Consider the following 22,413-nt stretch of genomic DNA (forward strand, 5'->3'; position numbering starts at 1 on the left):
TTTTCCATTTTATTCACCATTCCCTTTCTAATAATTCCCAACATTCTGTTTGCTTTTTTGACTACCACAGCACACTGAACCAACGATTTTAATGTGTTATCCACTATGACGCCTAGATCTCTTTCTTGGGTGGTAGCACCTAATATGAACCTAACACTGTGTAACTATAGCATGGGTTATTTTTCCCTATATGCATCACCCTTCACTTATCCACATTAAATTTCAATTGCCATTTTGATGCCCAATTTTCCAGTCTCACAAGATCTTCCGGCAATTTATCACAACCTGCTTGTGATTTAACTACTCTGAACAGTTTTGTATCATCTGCAAATTTGATTACCTCACTTGTCATATTTCTTTCCAGATCATTTATAAATATATTGAAAAGTAAGGGTCCCAATACAGACCCCTGAGGCACTCCACTGCCCACTCCCTTCCACTGAGTAAATTGTCCATTTAATCCTACTCTCTGTTTCCTGTCTTTTAGCCAGTTTGTAATCCACAAAAGGACATCGCCACCTATCCCATGACTTTTTATTTTTCCTAGAAGCATCTCATTGTCAAACGCATTCTGAAAACCCAAGTACACTGTATCTACCGGTTCACCTTTATCCACATGTTTATTAACTCCTTCAAAAACATGAAGCAGATTTGTGAGGCAAGACTTGCCTTAGGTAAAGCCATGCTGAGTTTGTTCCATTAAACCATGTCTTTCTATATGTTCTGTGATTTTGATGTTTAGAATACTTTCCACTATTTTTCCTGGCGCTGAAGTCAGGCTAACCGGTCTGTAGTTTCCCGGATCGCCCCTGGAGCCCTTTTTAAATATTGGGGTTACACTAGCTATCTTCCAGTCTTCAGGTACAATGGATGATTTTAATGATAGGTTACAAATTTTTACTAATAGGTCTGAAATTTCATTTTTGAGTTCTTTTAGAACCCTGGGGTGTATACCATCTGGTCCAGGTGATTTACTACTCTTCAGTTTGTCAATCAGGCCTATCATATCTTCTAGGTTCACCATGATTTGGTTCAGTCCATTTGAATCTTTACCCATGAAAACCTTCTCCAGTATGTGTACCTCCCCAATATCCTCTTCAGTAAACACCGAAGCAAAGAAATAATTTAATCTTTCTGCGATGGCCTTATCTTCTCTAAGTGCCCCTTTAACCCCTCGATCATCTAACGGTCCAACTGACTCCCTCACAGACTTTCTGCTTCGGATATATTTTTAAAAGTTTTTACTGTGAGTTTTTGCCTCTACAGCCAACTTCTTTTCAAATTCTCTCTTAGCCTGTCTTATCAATGTCTTACATTTAACTTGCCAGTGCTTATGCATTATCCTATTTTCTTCTGTTGGATCCTTCTTCCAATTTTTGAATGAAGATCTTTTGGCTAAAATAGCTTCCTTCACCTCCCCTTTTAACCATGCTGGTAATCGTTTTGCCTTCCTTCCACCTTTTTTAATGTGTGGAATACATCTGAACTGTGCTTCTAGGATGGTATTTTTTAACAATGTCCACGCTTCTTGCATACCTTTTACATTTGTAGCTGCTCCTTTCAGTTTTTTTTCTAACAATTTTTCTCATTTTATCAAAGTTTCCCTTTTGAAAGTTTAGCACGAGAGCCGTGGATTTGCATACTGTCCCCCTTCCAGTCATTAATTCAAATTTGATCATGTTATGATCACTATTGCCAAGCGGCCCCACCATCATTACCTCTCTCACCAAATCCTGTGCGCCACTGAGAATTAGATCTAAAATTGCTCCTTCTCTTGTTGGTTTCTGAAACAATTGCTCCATAAAAATGTCATTTATTCCATCCAGGAACTTTATATCTTTAGCATGTACCGATGATACATTTACCAAGTCAATATTGGGGTAATTGAAATCTCCCATTATTTCCACACTACCAATTTGGTTAGCTTCCCTAATTTCTCTTAGCATTTCCCTGTCCATCTCACCATCTTGGCAGGTGGACGGTAGTATACTCCTATCACTATAGTCTTCCCCGACACACAAAGGATTTCTACCCATAAAAATTAAATTGTGCATTTAGTCTCATGCAGGATGTTTATCCTGTTGGACTCTATGCCATCCCGGACATAAAGCACCACACCACCTCCCGGGTGCTCCTCTCTGTCATTGCGATATAATTTGTACCCTGATATAGCACTGTCCCATTGGTAGTTTTCCGGCTTCCATGTCTCTTGGTTCTTCAACACCATCATATGGTGTGAGCTGTAAAACTACCAATTTGGAACGACTTCATGAATTGTTCAGGTGAGGAGCAGGAGAAAGTTCTGCTATATCTGGAGGAGAAGGCAGAGAGGAAGCCAAAGACAAAGCTCTCTGCACCTGCTGAAGATCAGAGGAAAGAATTCCCTGCATATACGCCCCAGGATTGTTTCCAGTGAATCAGCACTACTCTGTGCCGGTGACAATTCCCTATGTTTTCACTACATTCGGATATGTTGGCCATACTCGAATTATACATTGCCTTGAGAATTAGCTGACGCCACTGCAATTTCAGTGTTATTTAAAGTGAATTACACTCAGACTAAGACGTTTACATTCTGTATATTGCAGTTTACATTATTATAAGCCCCTGATGCAGCCCTAATTTTGGGCAAAACTCGGCCAGAGTTGGGCCATTTGGGATTTTTATATTTTACATTGTAGAACTTTTGTCTCCACAATAAAAATATCGCTACAACTAAGAAGACTGGTCTTACGTTTGTTTGATCTGTATCCCACTGAATAGACAGGACTAACTATCTAGCAAACTTTATCCAGATAACTTGTCTACTAAATGGCTTCCTGAATATGATTCTCTAAATTTCTTTGCAGGCTTTAAAGGGTAAAAATTTACAAAAGGTAGCTAGCAACAAAAGTATCTGTGTACTTTCAGCCTGTAGAAATCAATTTGATATTCAAACTGCATGGTTTCTGTTTGAAGGTTGGGTTGTTCCATGGAAAACAAAGTAAGCACATGCTACAAGTTATTCCAACTTAAAGTTTAAAGTATGTATGTACATTATTGAAATTGAAATGCATGAAATGCCCTATTATGCCTAGAACACCTCTCTAATGTAGCTAACAGCTTGCATGTTGTGAAAGTACACATACATTTTTAGGTGACCGAAAAGCCACATATAAAGATTAAATCTACCCATGTAACTCCTGCTCCTACCCACTAGCATCCCTATTAGGCCTTTGAAAATGTATTGAATTTACCAGGGGTAGCCCTTCTATTAGGCGGGGTGAGGCAGTCATCTCAGGTGAAAAAGTTTTGGGGTGGCAATAAGTACCCTCCCAAAATATTCCTGCAGCGCCTGACTCATTTCTCAGCCAAATAAGAGAGTCCCCCACTAGCTGGGAAAGCATATCCCTCCCCAGCGCTGGTGTGATTTATTGACATGCCAGTGGGGTTCCCAGCCCCCCCCCCCCTACCGGCAGGAAGAACGCATCCCATCCCAGCACCATGAGTCCCCAGCAAACAGAGCAGCCCCTGGTGGGGAGATCAGGCCCTACCAGTGAACAAAGTGAAGGGGCCTGCTGAAAAGAACAACCAATGATGGGGAGGCCAGGCCCCACCAGCAAATAAAAGAGCCATGGGGCCTGCCGGGGAGAACAGATGCAAGTGAGCAGGCCATGCCCTGCCAGTGGAAAAAGAACTGTGGGGCTGTTGTGTAAAACAAATGCTGGTGAACAGCCGAGGTCCCGCCCCAAGAGAAGACTCAGCTGGACCCAGCAAGGGGGAAGGGATGAGAGAGCAGTAATGGCAACAGTGTAAGAAAGGGAGAGACATGGCAGGGCCACCACAGTCAAAGAAAGGAAGGAGAGAGAGAGACGCAGTGTATGTGAGAGAGAGCAAGCATGTGGGTAGGAGAGAGAGGGAGAGAGCACATGAGAAAGATTATCTGTGTGGGAAGGAGAGAGAGGGAGGGAGTATGTGAGAGAGAACAAGCATCTGAATAGGAGAGAGAGGGAGGAAGCACGTGAAAGAGAGCAAACGTTTGAGTAGGAGTGAGAGGGATGGAGTGTATGAGCAAGTCAGAGGATGTATGTGAGTAGGAGAGAGAGGGAGGGAGCGCATGTGAGGAAGCATAATTGTGTGTGTGTGTGTGTGTGTGTGTGTGTGTGTGAAAGAGAGGAGAAAATTCATACATACCCCCTCTCCCTCCCTCACAAGCCCACAACTATCTCATTATGACTGGAAACCAAAGGTTCCCAGATATGGAGAGTGGGGAATATTTTTTATTTTTATTAATTGTAATTATTGTTATTTGATATGTTTGCAGATCTGAAATATTTTATTAGTGTCTGGGAAATTTTTAAAAATGTTAAAACATTTTTATGAGTTTTTTATTAGTGGATATTCTACTTGTCACATGTTTTAAAATATTTATTCATTTTTTTAGTATGGTTTTACTGTTAAGATTGTTGTTTTGTATTTCTTAATTTTATTGTTTGATATTTTATGAGGAATGGTGAATTTTTTCAATTTTATCCATTGTTGCACTGCATACAGATTCTGTCTTGTTGCAGTTTTCAGTTCAGTTTTTTTCTGCATATTGCTATTTATACTTTATGGTCTCTCTGTGTCTGTGTTCTGCACGTGTAACCAAAGTGAGGTATTCTGCTAGCATGAAATTTCTGTGTAGAGATCTATAGGAGCTTGGCTTGTTCCGTTTTCCAAATGCAAGTATATTGCTGTTTTATGGCCTGATGCAATATTTGCAGTTTTGCATTTTTAATAGTTATGGTTATTACTATTTGAAAATTGGCAGTTAATGCTGTTTTAGTATGCGGTATATTACAATTGTAATTCCATTTACTCATGACTTTCTGAGGGCCAAGCCTATACCCAACACATGTTGCAATAGGCCTAATATCATATTAGTTCCAAGTGTTTTCTGGTTGGCCCCTCAGCAGTGAATATAAATATAATACATATCGTGATATTTTTTACTTCAAAAGACTGTAATTTTAATGTCCTTTTTCCTATAAACACTGTTATTATTAATGCATAATTTTAATTATGTGTGGGAAGAGCTATGGGAAGGAGGGAACAAGACCATAAGGTTCCCTGGGGTAACTAATATTCTTGCACCGGCCCTGAGAGTGTGCGCCACACACAGACCCCCCTCCATTCACCTGTCTCCTACTTCTTCAAGGCGCAGCTGCTGGGGAAGCATCGGAGACAGGTGGTATGGTTCCTGAGAGCATGGCGGGGTTTCTGGGATCCTAGAAATATTATCACTGGCATCCTGTCTGACACTCCTTTAAGACGTCTCACTCCATCTCCCCCTCTTTCGCTGCATTTCAAATCATCAAAAGGGCCAGAATTCAAGTCGACATCCCCTGCCCTCCACTTTACCTTATCACTGATTTGACCTGTCTTAGGGAAGGGGGGGGGGGGGTGTCATCTAATCCCTTGCCTAGAATTTACTTTTACTTAATATCACACTAATGATCCACCTTTCCAAAAGCTCCAGGCAAAATGCAAGGTTTACATTTCAAACAGTAAAGTCCCTGCCACCAAAACATTCAGTTGGCTTAAGGAAATGGACTCAAGCCTCAAACCTTGATATCTGGCACTGCCTTCATGACTCTAGGCTTTTTTTTTTAAAGGAGAAACTTACATAATTGGATGCAATGTCAGTGTGATTCCACTCCAGGCCATCATCGAGCACAGTGGTTACAACACCTTTTCCTGTAATGCCCTTCTTCCAGACAGGAATAACATGGAGATCCAGCTTATTCAGTGAAGGAGTTGTCCTTGTATCTTGCTGAAAAATACAAGTAATGTATCTATGAATTTATAGCTAAAGAGCCACTTCTGCAGGTAAAACAGTGCTTTCAGAAAATGGCTTGTGTGTGCTTTTACCCATAATAGGGGGAGGGGCTCCCAGGATGAAGGTTTAGGGTTCCAGAGGGTTTTGTACTTATGCGCATATTTTTGAATTTTCAAAAGCATGTGCAGAACTTTTCTTGGGAAAAACACCCACACAAATTAGCAGTTGCTGATGCAATGAAGCTGAGGCATGTGAGTATATATGATGAGCATCTCCAGACTGTTTAGCTCTGTCAGTGTAATTGGACAAGCCTATTCTAAATTAGTTTACAGTGTTTAAAAATGTAATAATTCAAAGTGATGAGATTTCCAGTTGTAGTTTGGTACTTATTTAGCCTTGGTTGTCAACAGACCAGCCTCCATGAAAATAAATGTGATACTGAATCCTGATATGCACTCAACAGATTGCAGATCATAAAACCATGCCTGCCACCTCTGCATCTGATATCCCTATTACCAGGCTTTCAAAATTAAATGTAAAACAAGACAAAATTAGCTGTCTAAATTCAAAGGCAGGGATTTAGGGTCATTTAGAGATCTAGTGGTCTCTACACTAGTGTGCATAAGATTGCTTTGAAAATGTGTGTATGTAAGTGCCCTGATACGTGCATAACCTTCCCCGCACAAAGCTGTACCCGCTCTGTTGGAGGGCATAACACATGCAGATGAACTTACACGTCTACTTCTTAAAATACTAAAGAATGCATATATGTCCCAACTTCATCTCCACCCAGAATACCAATCCACAGTGTGGGTAAAAGTGCACACAAAACCAGGCTATCCCTGTACTTTCACGAGCACCGAGCCCCAGGCTAGTTTTTGTAACAGCTATTTACGCGCATAAAACTATGTTTTATGGAAGTAAATGGCTTTGAAAATCAGGCCCACGGGATTCCATCACAGATGAAAATCAATGCATTTCCATTGCTTCCAATCATTTATGCAGCCCTTGTCCTGTTCTGAGTATGGGGAGCACATGGGGAGGGTCACGTACCATGCAAGGTCCACAATCCAGAGTCTTTTCTGTCTGAAAGGTGAAATATAAATAAATTAAATTAAATTAAATAAATAAAAGCCCTTATAATTTTTTACCTCTCTGGTGCTCTTCTGCACACCAATTCAAGCACACCACAAACCACGCTTCACTAGTGGGTGGTGTTCAAAACAAGAATCCTTACTGAACTGATAGCAGGAAAAATAAAGTCCAATGAAATTCTGGCACACCACAGCATAATGCACCAGTTCTGCAACACAAATCCAGAAATGTCTAATAGAATAAATACAATCTCTTTTGCATTATTTACACACTTTCCCCAAAATGAGACAGCTCTCTAGGATATATATATTTTTTCCTCAAGAGCTCCTTTACTCTTCCTTTCTCTCTCTTGAATCTCTGACTGATTTTTAGCTGAATCAGTCTTTGACTCTGGTGGACTTTCCCAGGCCAGATGCCTCTTCTCTGGCACCTCCCAGTATGCTCGTCCCCAGCTTCCAGTAATCCGTTTCTCCTCAGGACTCCACAGGATCTGATGTTCTGCAGGATCACTTTTCTAGTTTCAATCTCTGGACTGCCAGGAACCTCTTCTCCCCAGGATTCCTTCAATCTCAGCAAGGCCTGGCAAACCTCTCCCTCCAGTTCTAGCCACATTCACTAGATGGGATCTCTTCTTTCCTGAACCTTCTCTGTGAAAAGATAGGTCCCCTGCAGCCACTCTGTGAAGAGACAGCTCCAAACATCACCAGGACTCCAGATCTTGGAATCCTCTCCATCTGCCCTCTCCCTCACTCCACATACACCAGTGGGTGGGTACAGAGGCTTTACATCCTCCTAGAACCCCTTCCAGTGCAGCGAGATACTCCTCCTTGTCATTCTGACCCTACACTGACATCACATGAAGGCAAAGTCGAGTGAGACCTCTATCACTCTGAGGGCACTTAGATCAGCTGAAGCCTCTAAATTCATGTCTATTAAGGGCAGGACTGCTTTCCTGGGGGAAAAAATCTGCACCCCCCTAGATTTATGTTATCTTATGTCAGAGCCACAGCTAGGCAATTTGACGAAATGACAAAGCATGCCCTCTCTATGAGTTCTAAGGCACCGAGCTTCCAGGTGGTGCTATTGGCTTTCTTGAAGATTGCGGCTTACCTCAGATTCTATTGTCTGTGTATCATTAAGTATTTTCTTGTTTTCTGATTGGCTCAATATGGACTAGCCCTTATTGGTCAGGGTATTTCTCCCCCATCTGGGAGCTGTGTTCTCTGTTGGTTCATTACTGATAGTGATTGCTTTTTCTATGATTGCCCTGCTGTGATGCGTCTGGCGTCCTGCACCAGACCTTCTTTGTCATATAATCCAGTTGCCTTGTTTCTTGAACCTTTTGATTCTTTGTGGAATCTGTGATTCCTGACCTTGCTTACCTTGTTCTTGCCTCTGGAAGGTAGAGCAAAGATTAAACTAGCCTTAATCAGTTCCTTGTGCGGTCCAAGTCTGTCTGTGGCAGGTGTATGCCCAGCAGTAAGTCTCGGAGATTGCTTTCCATGGTGGTTCCCCGTGTCTCAACCCAGGGGATGCCCTGACAGCACAGGGATCAGTAATGCGTATATTTTTAGCTGGGTGAAAAGTAGATGGGCCAGGGAGCATTTAGGTCAATGGAGGGAAATAACGTGCATAGATAACAATTTTCAAATCTATGGAGCTGATATAATAAGACCCGCGATGAAATCCACATTGATTTCTCTGTGCAAATGTTTTTGGCGTGAGCGGCAAAAACCTATAGCAGTGCAGGATGTAATAATGGCCATGTATGCTAATTAGATATGTGCATATAATCCGTGTACACCAAACGTGCCATAATGTACGCAGTAGCGAATGCTCATGTCCCAATGTAGTAAATCACGCAGACATCCATGCAGAAACCTGTATAGACTCCCACTGGCATGTGAACACCCTTGACTGATTCTCAGGACAAAAGCTTTTCTTTTTGGAAAAAATGAATAAATTTGTGGTCCAAAAGTTGATGTGAAGGTGGGTGGAGCAATATCTAACCCCTTCATGAGCAGACTCCGACCACCAGCGAGAGCATGAAATGCAGATCGGCAGTTCTGCCTCATTGAGAAGCTGTCTTCTCTCTACCAGTTCCATCCATCGCTTGGCTGACCCGCAAAAGCATCAAAAAACCGGTCTGCACACCGGCACGTTCACTTAACTCCTGCCCTGATCCAGGAACTAAAAAGCCACATTAAAAAACCCGCACTAACCCGATCTCCCCACTAGCACGGCTCCCGGCATTGACCATTATTAGAAAATCGCCTCCTTTGCATGCCATTGGCATGCACTCGCACAGAACAAGCTGTGGTTGGTAAGCGGGTTTATACGCATGGTTTTCCCACACACAAACTCTTATTACATACCCATCTAGGGTTTGCGTGGGAAACTGCGCGTATTAACGCGCACATGGTACACGCTGAAACCCATGGAAGCATTACCGCTGCTTATTACATTGCCCCTTATGTACCTTAATTTCAAGGTAAAAAATATCCACAAAAAGCAGGAGCAAATTTCTGAGGGTACTTTTTCTTGGGGCAGTTTTCAAAGGGAAAGTATGCTGGTAAAAGTCTATGGCTAAAAGTACACACGGACTTTGCAACTATGTGGGTACTTTTGAAAATTGCCCCCACTATTTGTTAGGAATTTGAAGGTCTTGATGCATTTTTCGAGTTCCTCGAGCCACACTTGAAATGCTGACAATCTGGTGTTGGTTACAGTTACCTCGGTTTTGATCTCTTGTGCAGTGGCATTACTTTTGGCTAGCATGTTTTGGTTTTTTTTACACCTGGAACTCCTCCATGAATATAGCGAGGGATACATCCATGTCTTTGCTCTGTGGTTTCTTTTCCAGCACTGGAGTGCCCCGCTTCACTCATTTAATCTCACATCCAGTGAAAAATGCAGCTTACACCTTCCCAGTTTGGTTGCTAGATACCTTACAATAAGTTTCTCCGTCAAAAGACTATTTGAAAAGAGTAAAAATAAAACATGTAAAGGATCATGCCCCACACAGTGTAGGCTCCTCTTCAAGCAACCATCCCACAGGAGCTCATCAGCAACTCCTCACCTCCAGTTCCTATAATTTCTCACCTGAGAGACTCCATCCTATGTGCTCACACATATCTTTGACATCAAAGTCAACTCCCCTACATCCGCAAACATCTATATTGTGTCTTTGCATGTAAAATGCACCATCTCTGTTACTGCTATAGGGACATCAGAAGAAGGGGCCTGTGAAACCTAAGAAAACTCATGCTCAATAACACCTATGCACAAAAACCTTATAGCGATCCAGTCAGAGTTTTCACTGCCTCCATAGTAACTAAATTAATCAAGACTAACTTAGGGAGGGAAGTTACCCTTTTGTTTGGCATACTGTGTAGATGTTCTGATTTTAGGCCACAAAGACTGTAAAACACAATCTGGGTATTTTTAGGAGTATTCTCATTTTTGAGTCATGACTTTCAGCAGCATTTTTTACTCCAAAAATTGATCTGAGTAAAAAAAAAAAAAAAAAAAGGAGTTCCTAATCAAATTGTGATTGCACTTGTGGCACAGAGATGAGCAGTCAAGGCTTCTCTTTTCTTTAGTGTTTTTATTTATAGTGCAAAAATGTCAGTATTTAGTGTACCCTAATACAAACTCAGAATAGACCAGGTACATTGAAGGGGCTGCCTTCCCTCAGCTTACTCCCAGAATGCAGGCCAGCTACTCTAAGGGGCCGCCTCTCCGGTGTCAATCACGATCAGGTTGCTTTCTTCTGGAGTCCTGGGGCCTCCCTTCCTGCTCCTGGACCTGCACTCTTATTCCCCAGTATGGGAATCTTCCCTGGGACCATAATTCCTTGCAGCATTATGGCTTAAACTGGACCGGTCCAGATAACTGGAGCCAGTCCTTAAGGTGTTCTGAGGCTCTTGGGTGCATGATCTGTCACAAGGCTTTTATTCTAAAGCGTATCCCATCTTTAGTATGCTGATGCTGTATGAAGAATGAAGTCTTACCAGGTACCACTGCTGATTCCACATAGGATCATTGAAGAGATTTTCTGCGGTCTCTCTCAGTGCAGAACGTTTACTTCGCCGTTTTTCATACTGTTGCTCCACCCATGACACCTACAAATATTTACACATTGCAAATTTATATGTTCAAGCTCAAAATACACAGTGACTTCACATCCCAATGTCCTCAGTCTGGGAACATTTACCAGCACTGAATTCATGTCAAAAACTATTTGCTCATCCTGTTTCATAATCAGACTACCACTTCAGCTGAATGAATGTGAACTATTTACCTATCATGTTATCTTATTCAATTTCCCTTTCAAATTGCCACCTAAAATTTGTCCTTCCTCCCATTCCACTATCCTCCCACTATCTTTTATTCTAAATCTCCATAGCTGTTTTAGTTTGTTGTATAGTTTTATTTATTTAATTATTGCTTCGGATAAAGTCTACACGGCAAACAGCAAATGTAATTTGTTGTGCAAGTTTCATTGCAATTTAAACACATTTTGGGACAGCATTGCATGGCAGATGATGTATAGCATTGCTTTGTATTATATAGTTTCACTTTTGACAAACAAGGATTCATACTGCACTAAACCATTTTTGAGCTAGTTCTTGAATTAATAAAATCATTAGTAATTCCTGGATAACAAAATTTGAAAGAAGTCGTTAGTTGCCAAGATGGGTAAAAGAAGTCATTAGTTGCCTCAGTGTGGGTAAAAGTGTTCTCAGACTTCCACTGGGATAAATAATTTTCCATTCTAAGTTTTTATATCAGTCACTATAGGCCTGATTTTAAAAAGCATTTGCATGTGTAAAACTGGGTTTTACTCAAGTAAATGCACTTTACTCGAGTAAGTGGTTTTTTGAAAATTGCTACAATATATGCTTCTGAATAGTCCATAGGATTTGCTCACGAAAGTGCTCTTTACATGCGTAAATGGCTTTTGAAAATTTCTATGTTAGTAGTTACATTTACACATGTAAGTCCTTTTGAAAATTCACCTGTATATATGTAGAGAAGGTGTGCAAGGTCTTCAGAATCTGTTCTATGTATGTGATCCAAAGATATCATTTGCACATCCCTAAAGTCAAACACCAGACATAATTATGAGATGCCAAGAGGCTGGCCACAATTGGCCACAGAGTCAGATATACTGGCTGAGGAAGACTCAACTGGCAACTATACTTGGTCAATCAGCAAGTCATGTGATGAATCTCCCTCACATCAAGATAATTCTCTGGAAGGCATATCAACCTTCACAATTGCCAGAAGATCAATGGGGCCCCTTTCCACACAATACCTAACAGATAAATGGAACTAGATGGTGAGGATGGTAAGAGCACTAGCTTGGAATTAAAATTTGAGGGGACCATGATGAATAGTGGCAAGGTGGATAATGCTTTTGTGGTCAGGACTTCTCAAGCTCTGCTAGAATTTAGAGATCTTTGAGAAACACACCAGATTATTCTGGTGTGCTGGCTACTTGTCGCCCCAAGTGGAAAAGGGAGGCTGAGGAGTTCTATACACTACTGCATGCTCCTCTGGCTTGATCTGTCAGTGGCACACAGATATAAGAAGACCCTTGACCAAGTGTCCCTAAATAGTATGAGCTACCTGCAGCAGATGCACGACTGCTCAATGCATATTAGTTTTGTGGCCTGAAGTGCACCCAGCTGGGGTCAATATTCACAGGGCTTTATCTGGATAAGTTTGGGACTTAGCCAGACAAATTCCAAGGTTTTAATTTCCTTCCCTACTAAATGGCTAAGTTTTAGCCAGGTGAGTCATTAGGTGGATAAAACTTAGCTGGATAAAACAAATGGGCATGGTGGGGGCGCTCTGCAGCATGGTTTAAATATATCTGGCTAGTTGGTTACCGTTTCTGGCTAACTCAGGTCAGGAAAAATCTAGTCCTAAACTTAGTTGGAGAACTGCAAAAAATATATATTTTTTTAAACCCCACAAACAAAACAAGTGGCCCCCAATAGCTAAGGCTATGAATTGAATTTTGGAGTAGTGGAATGGGGTCCCTCTTTTCCCTATGAAGTCAAAATGTAGCAGCCAAGTGGGCCCCCTCCTACCCCCCAAATGTACACCCTTACCTGCTAACCCCCAAAAGTATGTGGCTAAGCCACTGGAAGGAGAGGAGACTTTTTCCTTCTTCCATTGGCCTGAATAGTAAATATCAGTACAGATCTCGGTGGTACTGGTATTTAATATTATTCACTTCACTCACCACCGATTAGTTCCTTCACTGTTCCAAACTTAAATTCATTGCTGTTGGGAGAGGGATGGGGGCATGGTAGAACCACTGCAGTTTTTGAATTATTGCTATTGGAAGAGGGGATCTTGGTGCTCGTGTTTGGGGGGTTTTTTTATTACAGCAATATTCCGTAAGCCGGTGAGCAGCAAAGTGTTACCTTGATAACTTCATGTGTGTGACTTTAGCCGTGACTGTAGGAATTTGTAAGAGTACTGCCAAAACACTGTCAGCATCTGGTTGGGCTATGCAGTTGAATATTGAAACTGATAAGTAGTTGTAGTCTTTTTATTTTTTTTTTAGTTTTATGATTGCATTAATAAAATATTGTTGAAGACACACCAACATTGTGACTGAGTGGGAAATGATAAGAACAGCATGCTTTACAGATATGATCTAGAGCAAGGGTTTTTAACTCAGTCCTCAGGACACAACTAGCCAGTCAGATTTTCAGGATATCCACAATGAATATGCATGAGATAGATTTGCATGCACTGCCTCCACTGTATGCAAATCTATCTCATGCTTATTCATTGTGGATATCCTGAAAACCAGAATAGCTAGGTGTGCCTCAAGGTCTGCATTGAGAACCAGTGGTCTAGAGCCCATTGCGGTCATAATACTGCAGATTGAATACGTAATACTGCTTTGATTGAAATCACTTATTTTGCACTGTTTTGAGCTTTGTGTAGAGATAATTCTTCAACTTTTTTGCTGTGACATTCTCCATGTCCAGCAGTTCCTATATGTTGTGACAGCAAAATGCCACACTTAAAAGGAACTTTTATTTTTTGGTCTCTCCATCTCCTATGCCTCTTCATATGAACTGCGAGAAGAGCCTGTCTATCTTAAAAGGGACTAGGGATGTGAATCGTTTTCCATATCGTCTTAACGATAGAAATCGTGTGGCAGGGCAAGAAAATCGTCTTAGGCACGATTTTTTAGTTAAAAAATCATTAAAAATCGTTTTTTCCGATTAGTGCGCACTAACTCGAGTTAGTGCGCACTAACGGGAGTTAGTGCACACTAACTGGGAGTTAGTGCGCACTAACTGAAAATGATACAATTTGACACTTTTCAGGTCAGTTAAGGTCAGTTTAGGAATGAATATGTATTCCTATTGGCTGCCCTCTTATTTATTCATGTTACCAAGTTTCCTACTGACAGTATATGGGGGATGGGAAATGGAAACAGTTGGTAGCTTGACAAAACAAGTAATGTGATCAGTCAATGTGACTAGAACTTGTGCCCTAACCCTGATACCAGGGGTATTGTGATCTTCCTGCACACAGTGCCCTATCCCTATTAATACCAGGAGTGTTGTGATCTTCCTGCACACAGTGCCCTATCCCTAATACCAGGGGTGTTGTGATCTTCCTGCACACAGTGCCCTATTCCTGATACTGGGGGTGTTGTGATCTTCCTGCACACAGTGCCCTATTCCTGATACCGGGGGTGTTGTGATCTTCTTGCACACATCCCGGTATCAGGGATAGGGCACTGCATGCAGGAAGATCACAACACTCCTGGTATTAATAGGGATAGGGCACTGCATGCAGGAAGATCACAACACTCCTGGTATTAATAGGGATAGGGCACTGCATGCAGGAAGATCACAACACCCCTGGTATCAGGGATAGGGCACTGTGTGCAGGAAGATCACAATACCCCCGGAGGAGTGAGGGTCAGGCAGCTCCCCCCTGTCTGTGAAGCCAGCCTCTCACTAGTAATGCAGGGAGGGAGCTGTCTCAGACTTCACCATCCTCCCCCCCCCCCTCACCCACACACCATTCACTAGCTGGGACATGGGGGAAGTCAGGAGTGAGGGTCAGGCAGCTCCCCCCTGTCTGTGAAGCCAGCCTCTCACTAGTAATGCAGGGAGGGAGCTGTCTCAGACTTCACCATCCTCCCCCCCCCCCCTCACCCACACACCATTCACTAGCTGGGACATGGGGGAAGTCAGGAGTGAGGGTCAGGCAGCTCCCCCCTGTCTGTGAAGCCAGCCTCTCACTAGTAATGCAGGGAGGGAGCTGTCTCAGACTTCACCATCCACCCCCCCCCCCCTCACCCACACACCATTCACTAGCTGGGACATGGGGGAAGTCAGGAGTGAGGGTCAGGCAGCTCCCCCCTGTCTGTGAAGCCAGCCTCTCACTAGTAATGCAGGGAGGGAGCTGTCTCAGACTTCACCATCCTCCCCCCCCCCCCCCCCCACCCCACACACCATTCACTAGCTGGGGACATGGGGGAAGTCAGGAGTGAGGGTCAGGCAGCTCCCCCCTGTCTGTGAAGCCAGCCTCTCACTAGTAATGCAGGGAGGGAGCTGTCTCAGACTTCACCATCCTCCCCCCCCCCTCACCCACACACCATTCACTAGCTGGGACATGGGGGAAGTCAGGAGTGAGGGTCAGGCAGCTCCCCCCTGTCTGTGAAGCCAGCCTCTCACTAGCAATGCAGGGAGGGAGCTGTCTCAGACTTCACCATCCTCCCCCCCCCACCCCTCACCCACACACCATTCACTAGCTGGGACATGGGGGAAGTCAGGAGTGAGGGTCAGGCAGCTCCCCCCTGTCTGTGAAGCCAGCCTCTCACTAGTAATGCAGGGAGGGAGCTGTCTCAGACTTCACCATCCTCCCCCCCCCCCCCTCACCCACACACCATTCACTAGCTGGGACATGGGGGAAGTCAGGAGTGAGGGTCAGGCAGCTCCCCCCCTGTCTGTGAAGCCAGCCTCTCACTAGTAATGCAGGGAGGGAGCTGTCTCAGACTTCACCATCCTCCCCCCCCCCCCTCACCCACACACCATTCACTAGCTGGGACATGGGGGAAGTCAGGAGTGAGGGTCAGGCAGCTCCCCCCTGTCTGTGAAGCCAGCCTCTCACTAGTAATGCAGGGAGGGAGCTGTCTCAGACTTCACCATCCTCCCCCCCCCCCTCACCCACACACCATTCACTAGCTGGGACATGGGGGAAGTCAGGAGTGAGGGTCAGGCAGCTCCCCCCTGTCTGTGAAGCCAGCCTCTCACTAGCAATGCAGGGAGGGAGCTGTCTCAGACTTCACCATCCTCCCCCCCCCACCCCTCACCCACACACCATTCACTAGCTGGGACATGGGGGAAGTCAGGAGTGAGGGTCAGGCAGCTCCCCCCTGTCTGTGAAGCCAGCCTCTCACTAGTAATGCAGGGAGGGAGCTGTCTCAGACTTCACCATCCTCCCCACCCCCCTCACCCACACACCATTCACTAGCTGGGACATGGGGGAAGTCAGGAGTGAGGGTCAGGCAGCTCCCCCCTGTCTGTGAAGCCAGCCTCTCACTAGTAATGCAGGGAGGGAGCTGTCTCAGACTGCTATCAGGGTTAGGGCACTGTGTGCAGGAAGATCACAACACTCCTGGTATTAATAGGGATAGGGCACTGTAAGAGATGACTGTAGTAGATTGAATAAAGATCTGATGTTTCTGCTCTCCTCACACCAAACAAAAACAACACACAAGCAGAGAAGCCCTTCTTACAAAGCTGAGCTAGTGAGTTAAGTAGGAGGAAAAGTAAACATACTGGTGCCAGTGTGGCTACTTAAAAAATACACTTACCAACAATCAATTACATATATTTGAACTGTGTACAGTTCCAGCCAGGACCACCTTTCTAAAATGCACAGTGATTGGCAAATTCAACATGCACTAGCATTTCAGGTGCCTGCTAACAAAAATAATAAACAAACAAGTTCTAGTCAGGTGAGTGCTGATCATTACATTACTTTTTTTGTCAAGCTTCCAACTGTTTCCATTTCACATCCCCCCAACCATATTGGTAACATCAATAGATAAGAGCACAGCCAGCCAATAGGAATACATACATACATATTCATTCCTAAGTGACCTTTACTGACCTGGGAAGTGTGAACACTTTGTTTCATTTTCTGTTGGTGTTCGTTAGTTTCCAGTTCCATTTCCCACCCCCCAACCATCACCTCAGTGGTAACCTTGGTAACATCAATAGATAAGAGGGCAGCCAGCCAATAGGAACACATATTCATTCCTAACTGACCTTCAGTGACCTGGAAAGTGTTTATTTGTATCATTTTCAGTTAGTGCGCACTAAATCGAGTTAGTGCGCACTAACGGGGAGTTAGTGCGCACTAACTCGAGTTAGTGCGCACTAACACGATTTAACGATTTTTAACGATAAATCGTTAGAATTTCTATTGTATCGTGTTCTATAACGATTTAAGACGATATAAACATTATCGGACGATAATTTTAATCGTTGAAAAACGATTCACATCCCTAAAAGGGACGTTATCAGGTTGTGAGGATGAGATGGGGTATGCTCAGCGACCTCTCTATGCTGCTTGTTACAGATGTGTATGATGAAATCATGGAGGACACATAACCATTAAAAAAAGATAATGAGGAGAGAAAACATATAATCTGCCTTGGAAAATATCATCGGATAAGTGAGGAATTGTGAAAGGATAATTTTAGGCCAGCTAGCTAGATCCCCGGAAAACTTTATCCGGCGAATAGAGAGCTATGGATCAGAACAGACTCCAATGATTGATAGTATGAATCAATACATATTGCATATAATTTAAGTACAAAGATTGTACAAAGGCATGACACTATCATCTTTTGTTCCCTTCATTCCTGAGACTTCCTGGCACCAATGAGCTGATAGAGTGTCAAAATAACATTTGGTGTCTCTGGGAAGATCAAAGGCTAAGACATCTGGTGTCGCTTAACACCTCTGAAGATCAAATTCTAAAGACTAGTACCCATACCAATGAGCTGATAATAAGTTAAGACATTTGGTGTCTTTTACCAGATGGGAGATCAAAAGACTTGTACTGAAATGCCTTCCTGGATAAAGTGAAAAGGAAACATCTAACTTGCAGAGGGATATATAAGGCATAGCATTTGTTATTTTAGTTGGATGAGCTGAAAGGATAAGAAAGCTGTCTTTTCAGGATCCCCGAGCTCGTAAAGTCTTCCAGGTTTCAATGAACACTGGCTTATATACAAGGAGGACATATAAGGGAGATGTTCTTTTTTGTTCTTTATTGTTCTTTGGTTAATATTATATCTTTATTTCTGTCTGTTTTCTATTTACCTGTATTGATTTATGTACAACTTACTTTGATACTGTATTCAATTTTGATATTCCTTATCTTTGCTGATTTATTATCCATATATTTAAAACATTTAGGAGTAGATTTTCAAACCCTGGCGTGTGTAAATCCTGGGGTTTTTTCATGTGTGGCCAGGCCTTACGCGCGCTGGGCCAATTTTCAAATGGCCCGGCCACGCGCATAAACCCCAGGACACGTGTAAGTCCCAGGGCTTGAAAAAGGGGTGGTCCGGCAGGTGGGGTGGGGCGGTCAGAGGGCAGGGCTAGAGGCGCCTGGCACAATGGCCATTTGCCGCTGTGCTGGGGGATTGCGCACCGGCAGGGTGCAGGCATGTGCAATTTGCTCCTGCTCTGAGGCAGGAGCAAAAGGTAAAATAACAAAATTTGGGGTAGTTAAGATAGGGAATGGGAGGAGGGCAGGATAGGGGAATAGGAAGGGGAAGAGAGGTTAGGCTAAGGGGTTGGGAAGTTCCCTCCTAGTCCGTTCCTTAATTGGAGCGGACTGGGAGGTAATTGGGGAAGGCCTCAATGCATCGCCGCATGTAATTGCAAAAGTAGACCCCCCCCTTGCATGCGCTGACCTGGTATTTTATAACATGCCAGAGCGTGCACGTTTATAAAATTGCGTGTCCATGTGCGCATGCCAGGTGCTGCGCGCGCAGTAGGGGTGTGCATTCGGATTGACCGCATTAGTAAAACTCAACTCATATTTTTTTTTTACTTAAAAAATTGATTCGACATAAACGATCGGATTTCCCACATATCGAACATAGATATGTTCGATATGTGGGAAATCGCGATTGTTGAGCCAAAATAAAAATATAAACCCCCTCACCCTCCTTAATCTCCCCCCCCCCCGACTTACCACAACTCCCTGGTGATGGAGCGAGGAGTGAGGACGCCATTTCTGCAATCCTTGGCGAGAAGCATGTGACGTCGGCGGCACGTCGAGTGACGCCGGCGCCACGTGATTCCCGGCTCGTTCGCGCCGGACGGCTCGTTCGGCCCAAAAAGAACTTTTGGCCAGCTTGGGGGGGTCAGGAGGCCCAAAAAGAACTTTTGGCCAGCTTGGGGGGGTCAGGAGGCCCCCCCAAGCTGGCCAAAAGTTCTTTTTGGGCCGAACGAGCCGTCCGGCGCGAACGAGCCAGGAATCACGTGACACCGCGTCACTCGACGTGCCACCGACGTCACATGCTTCTCGCCAAGGATTGCAGAAATGACGTCCTCACTCCTCGCTCGATCACCAGGGAGTTGTGGTAAGTCTGGGGGGGGGGATTAAGGAGGGTGAGGGGGTTTAAATGTTTTTTTTGCACATATGTACATATACCCAACTCATTGGATTTTTTTTTATGTCCATATTGGCCGCAAGTGGGACCCCCTTTCGGACATAAAAAATATGAACATAAAATTTTGCTCTGCACATCCCTAGCGCGCAGGTTTTGAAAATCTACCCCTTAGTAAACTAAGTTTTGTTTTTGCAATATTTGTTTCTGCATGTTCTATGACATAATATGGGCCCAAAAAACAAAGAGGAAGGCGGTCAAGAAAAGCCTTCTTCTTTTGTTCCTATGACATAATATACCTCTCACTGCCACCATATTCAGGAATATAACAAGTTTATAAATAAATAAATAAATAAATAAATAAATAGAAGTTTCAATTAAGAAAACAGCCTACTCCACATCTAAGAGAAGGGTCAGGTTTTGGAAGTCATATAAACTCTAGTTAAATGAAACTTCTGAGATGTGTAGCATTTTTCTGGCTCTAGTTTTGAACTCAGAGCAAAAAATGTCTATTTGTTGAAACCTTTGATAATGTCTAAAATCTTCAGCCTAAAACAAAAAGAGCAGAGTCAGAACCTAAATAAATAAATAAGTTGAGCATTACAATTGCATCTCATTTACATCCCTTTGTTTAAAAGATTATTCTTTTTTATTTCTTTCGGTTCTTTGCGCTACATTTTCACATTGTTCTTTGAGAAATGCATCAGCATGATACAGTATATACATACAAAAAACATTCAACTGTTATAGAGAGTTGTTGGAGTTTCTTAGCAGAAACATTAGATAAACTAAATCCCATAGAATAATGGATCTTATAGCTCAGCTCTCACAGAGCTCAATATTCAAAGCTGTTTAGCTGGATAACATGAAATTGCAGACCTGTTTCTGGTGATTTGTAACCTATCATTTAAAATAGACATTGTACCTGAAGACTGGGGGGTGGTTAATGTGAAGCCAATTTTTAAAAAAGGAATTCAGAGGCAATCTGGGAAACAAGAGACTGGTGAACCTGACGTCGATGTTGGGCAAAATGGTAGTCATGATTTAATGGGAGAGAGGCAACATAATTTTTGCAAAGTCTTGCCTTACCAATGTAATAGATTTTTTGAAGGCCAGTTCATATAGTACATTTGATTTTCAGAAGGCATTTGACAAAGTCCTCATGAGAGACTTCTCAGAAAATTGGGAGATCATGTATTAGAGGCAGTGTCCTATTGTGGATTGGTAATTGAACAAGGGGCATGAAACAGAGAGAAGGACTAAATGTTCAGTTTTCCAAATGGAGAAAGATCATTAGTGGAGTGCCACAGGAGTCTGTATTGGGACCTGTGCTATTTAACATATTCATAAATAATTCTGAAGAAAGGAACGAGAGAGGTGACAAATCTGCAGATGACGCAATTGTTTCAAGTCATTAAAAAAGCAGCAGATTGTGAGGAATTGAAAATGGACCTTGTAAGACAAGGAAACAGGACATCTAAATGGCAGATACAATTTAATGTCATCAAGTGCAAAGTAAAACATGTAGGGAAAAATAATCACCACCAAAGGTACACAATGCTGGGTTTGATGGTAGCAGTCACCACGCAGGAAAAGAACCTCAGAATCCTTCTGGACAACACCTTGCAACCTTCTGCTCAGTGTGTGGTGGTGGTTAAAAAGGCAAATGAAATATTAGGAATTATTTGGAAAGGAATAGAGAGCAAAACTGAGTATATCATAATGCCTTTGTATAGATCCGTGGTGCAATTTCATCTTCAGTACTGTGTGCAGCTCTGGTTGCCCTTTCTTATATCGTGGACATAGAAAAGGTACAGAGAAAGGTGACAGAAATGATAAAAGGGATGGAAATGCTTCCTTATGGAGAAAGGCTAAATAGATTGGGATTCTTTGGCTTGGAAAAGAAACGAGTGAGAGGGGATATGATTGAGATTTATAAAATCATGAGTGGGGTGGAACGGGTAAATAGAGAACGGTTATTTACCCTTTCAAACAAGACTAGGACTAAGGGGCACTCTGTGAAACTAGCAACTGGCAGATTAAAACAAATCGTTGGAAGTATTTTTTTTTTCACTCAGCGCATAGTAATGCCACGGGATCTGTTGCCGGAGGATGTGGTCAAGGCAACTAACATAGTGGGTTTCAAAATAATATTGAACAAGTTTCTGAAGGGAAAATCCATAAACAGTTATTAGCTAGGTGGACTCGGGAAAGCTAAAGTAGCTCACCTAGTGATGGCAGAAGCTCCAGATCCATGTTGCAGTAAAGCTGCTACCACTATTTGGGCTGAAGAACTTACTGGTTTAAGATTCCGGGATGTTGAGAGGGTTAGGGTTGTGTGGGGGGAGGGGGGGCCACCATTTGGTTAAAACGTGGCAGGACCCAGGAGCAGATGGTGGTGGGGAGGGGAGTCCTCCACTGGCTCTTTAAATGTATCTGGGTTGAGATGAAGATGTATGGAGTGGGGGCGGGGAGGGGGGGGGGGGTGCTACAAGCTCGACTGAGCAAGGCCAAGCATGTGGAGCTCAGGTGGGCAAGGTGATGCGAGGCACTAACAGATCCATTATGCCTCTGACTTATTTTTTTTTTAACCTGCAGCTCCACTTAACTGGCTATATTCTATTGAATATAGCCTGTTAAATATAAAGTTATCCGAAAGGCTAGAGCTATCCAGCCACACGGTTACATCTAACCATTGATATTGAAAAAATATCTGTTTAGGTTTAAAGTTGTCCAGCTACAGTCAGCTACATAACTTTAATCTGAGATATTCAGCAAGACATTTATCCCACTGAATATCCCAGATAAATTATCTGGCTTACTTTAACTG

General features: G+C 43.1%; 1 protein-coding gene across 1 annotated transcript in view; it reads right to left on the reverse strand.

Annotated features, from left to right (window-relative positions):
* PCSK1 (proprotein convertase subtilisin/kexin type 1) overlaps positions 1 to 22,413 on the reverse strand; it is a 166,663-nt gene that overhangs the window by 106,539 nt on the left and 37,711 nt on the right. Inside the window, exons 3-4 of the mRNA XM_029618534.1 lie at positions 10,909 to 11,019; positions 5,648 to 5,794 (exon numbers count right to left, since the gene is read on the reverse strand). Of these exons, the coding sequence (XP_029474394.1) occupies positions 5,648 to 5,794; positions 10,909 to 11,019 (258 nt within the window). The remainder of the gene's footprint in view (positions 1 to 5,647; positions 5,795 to 10,908; positions 11,020 to 22,413) is intronic.

The sequence above is a fragment of the Rhinatrema bivittatum genome, chromosome 1 (assembly GCF_901001135.1).
Source record: "Rhinatrema bivittatum chromosome 1, aRhiBiv1.1, whole genome shotgun sequence".
In the NCBI taxonomy this organism is placed as follows: Eukaryota; Metazoa; Chordata; class Amphibia; order Gymnophiona; family Rhinatrematidae; genus Rhinatrema; species Rhinatrema bivittatum.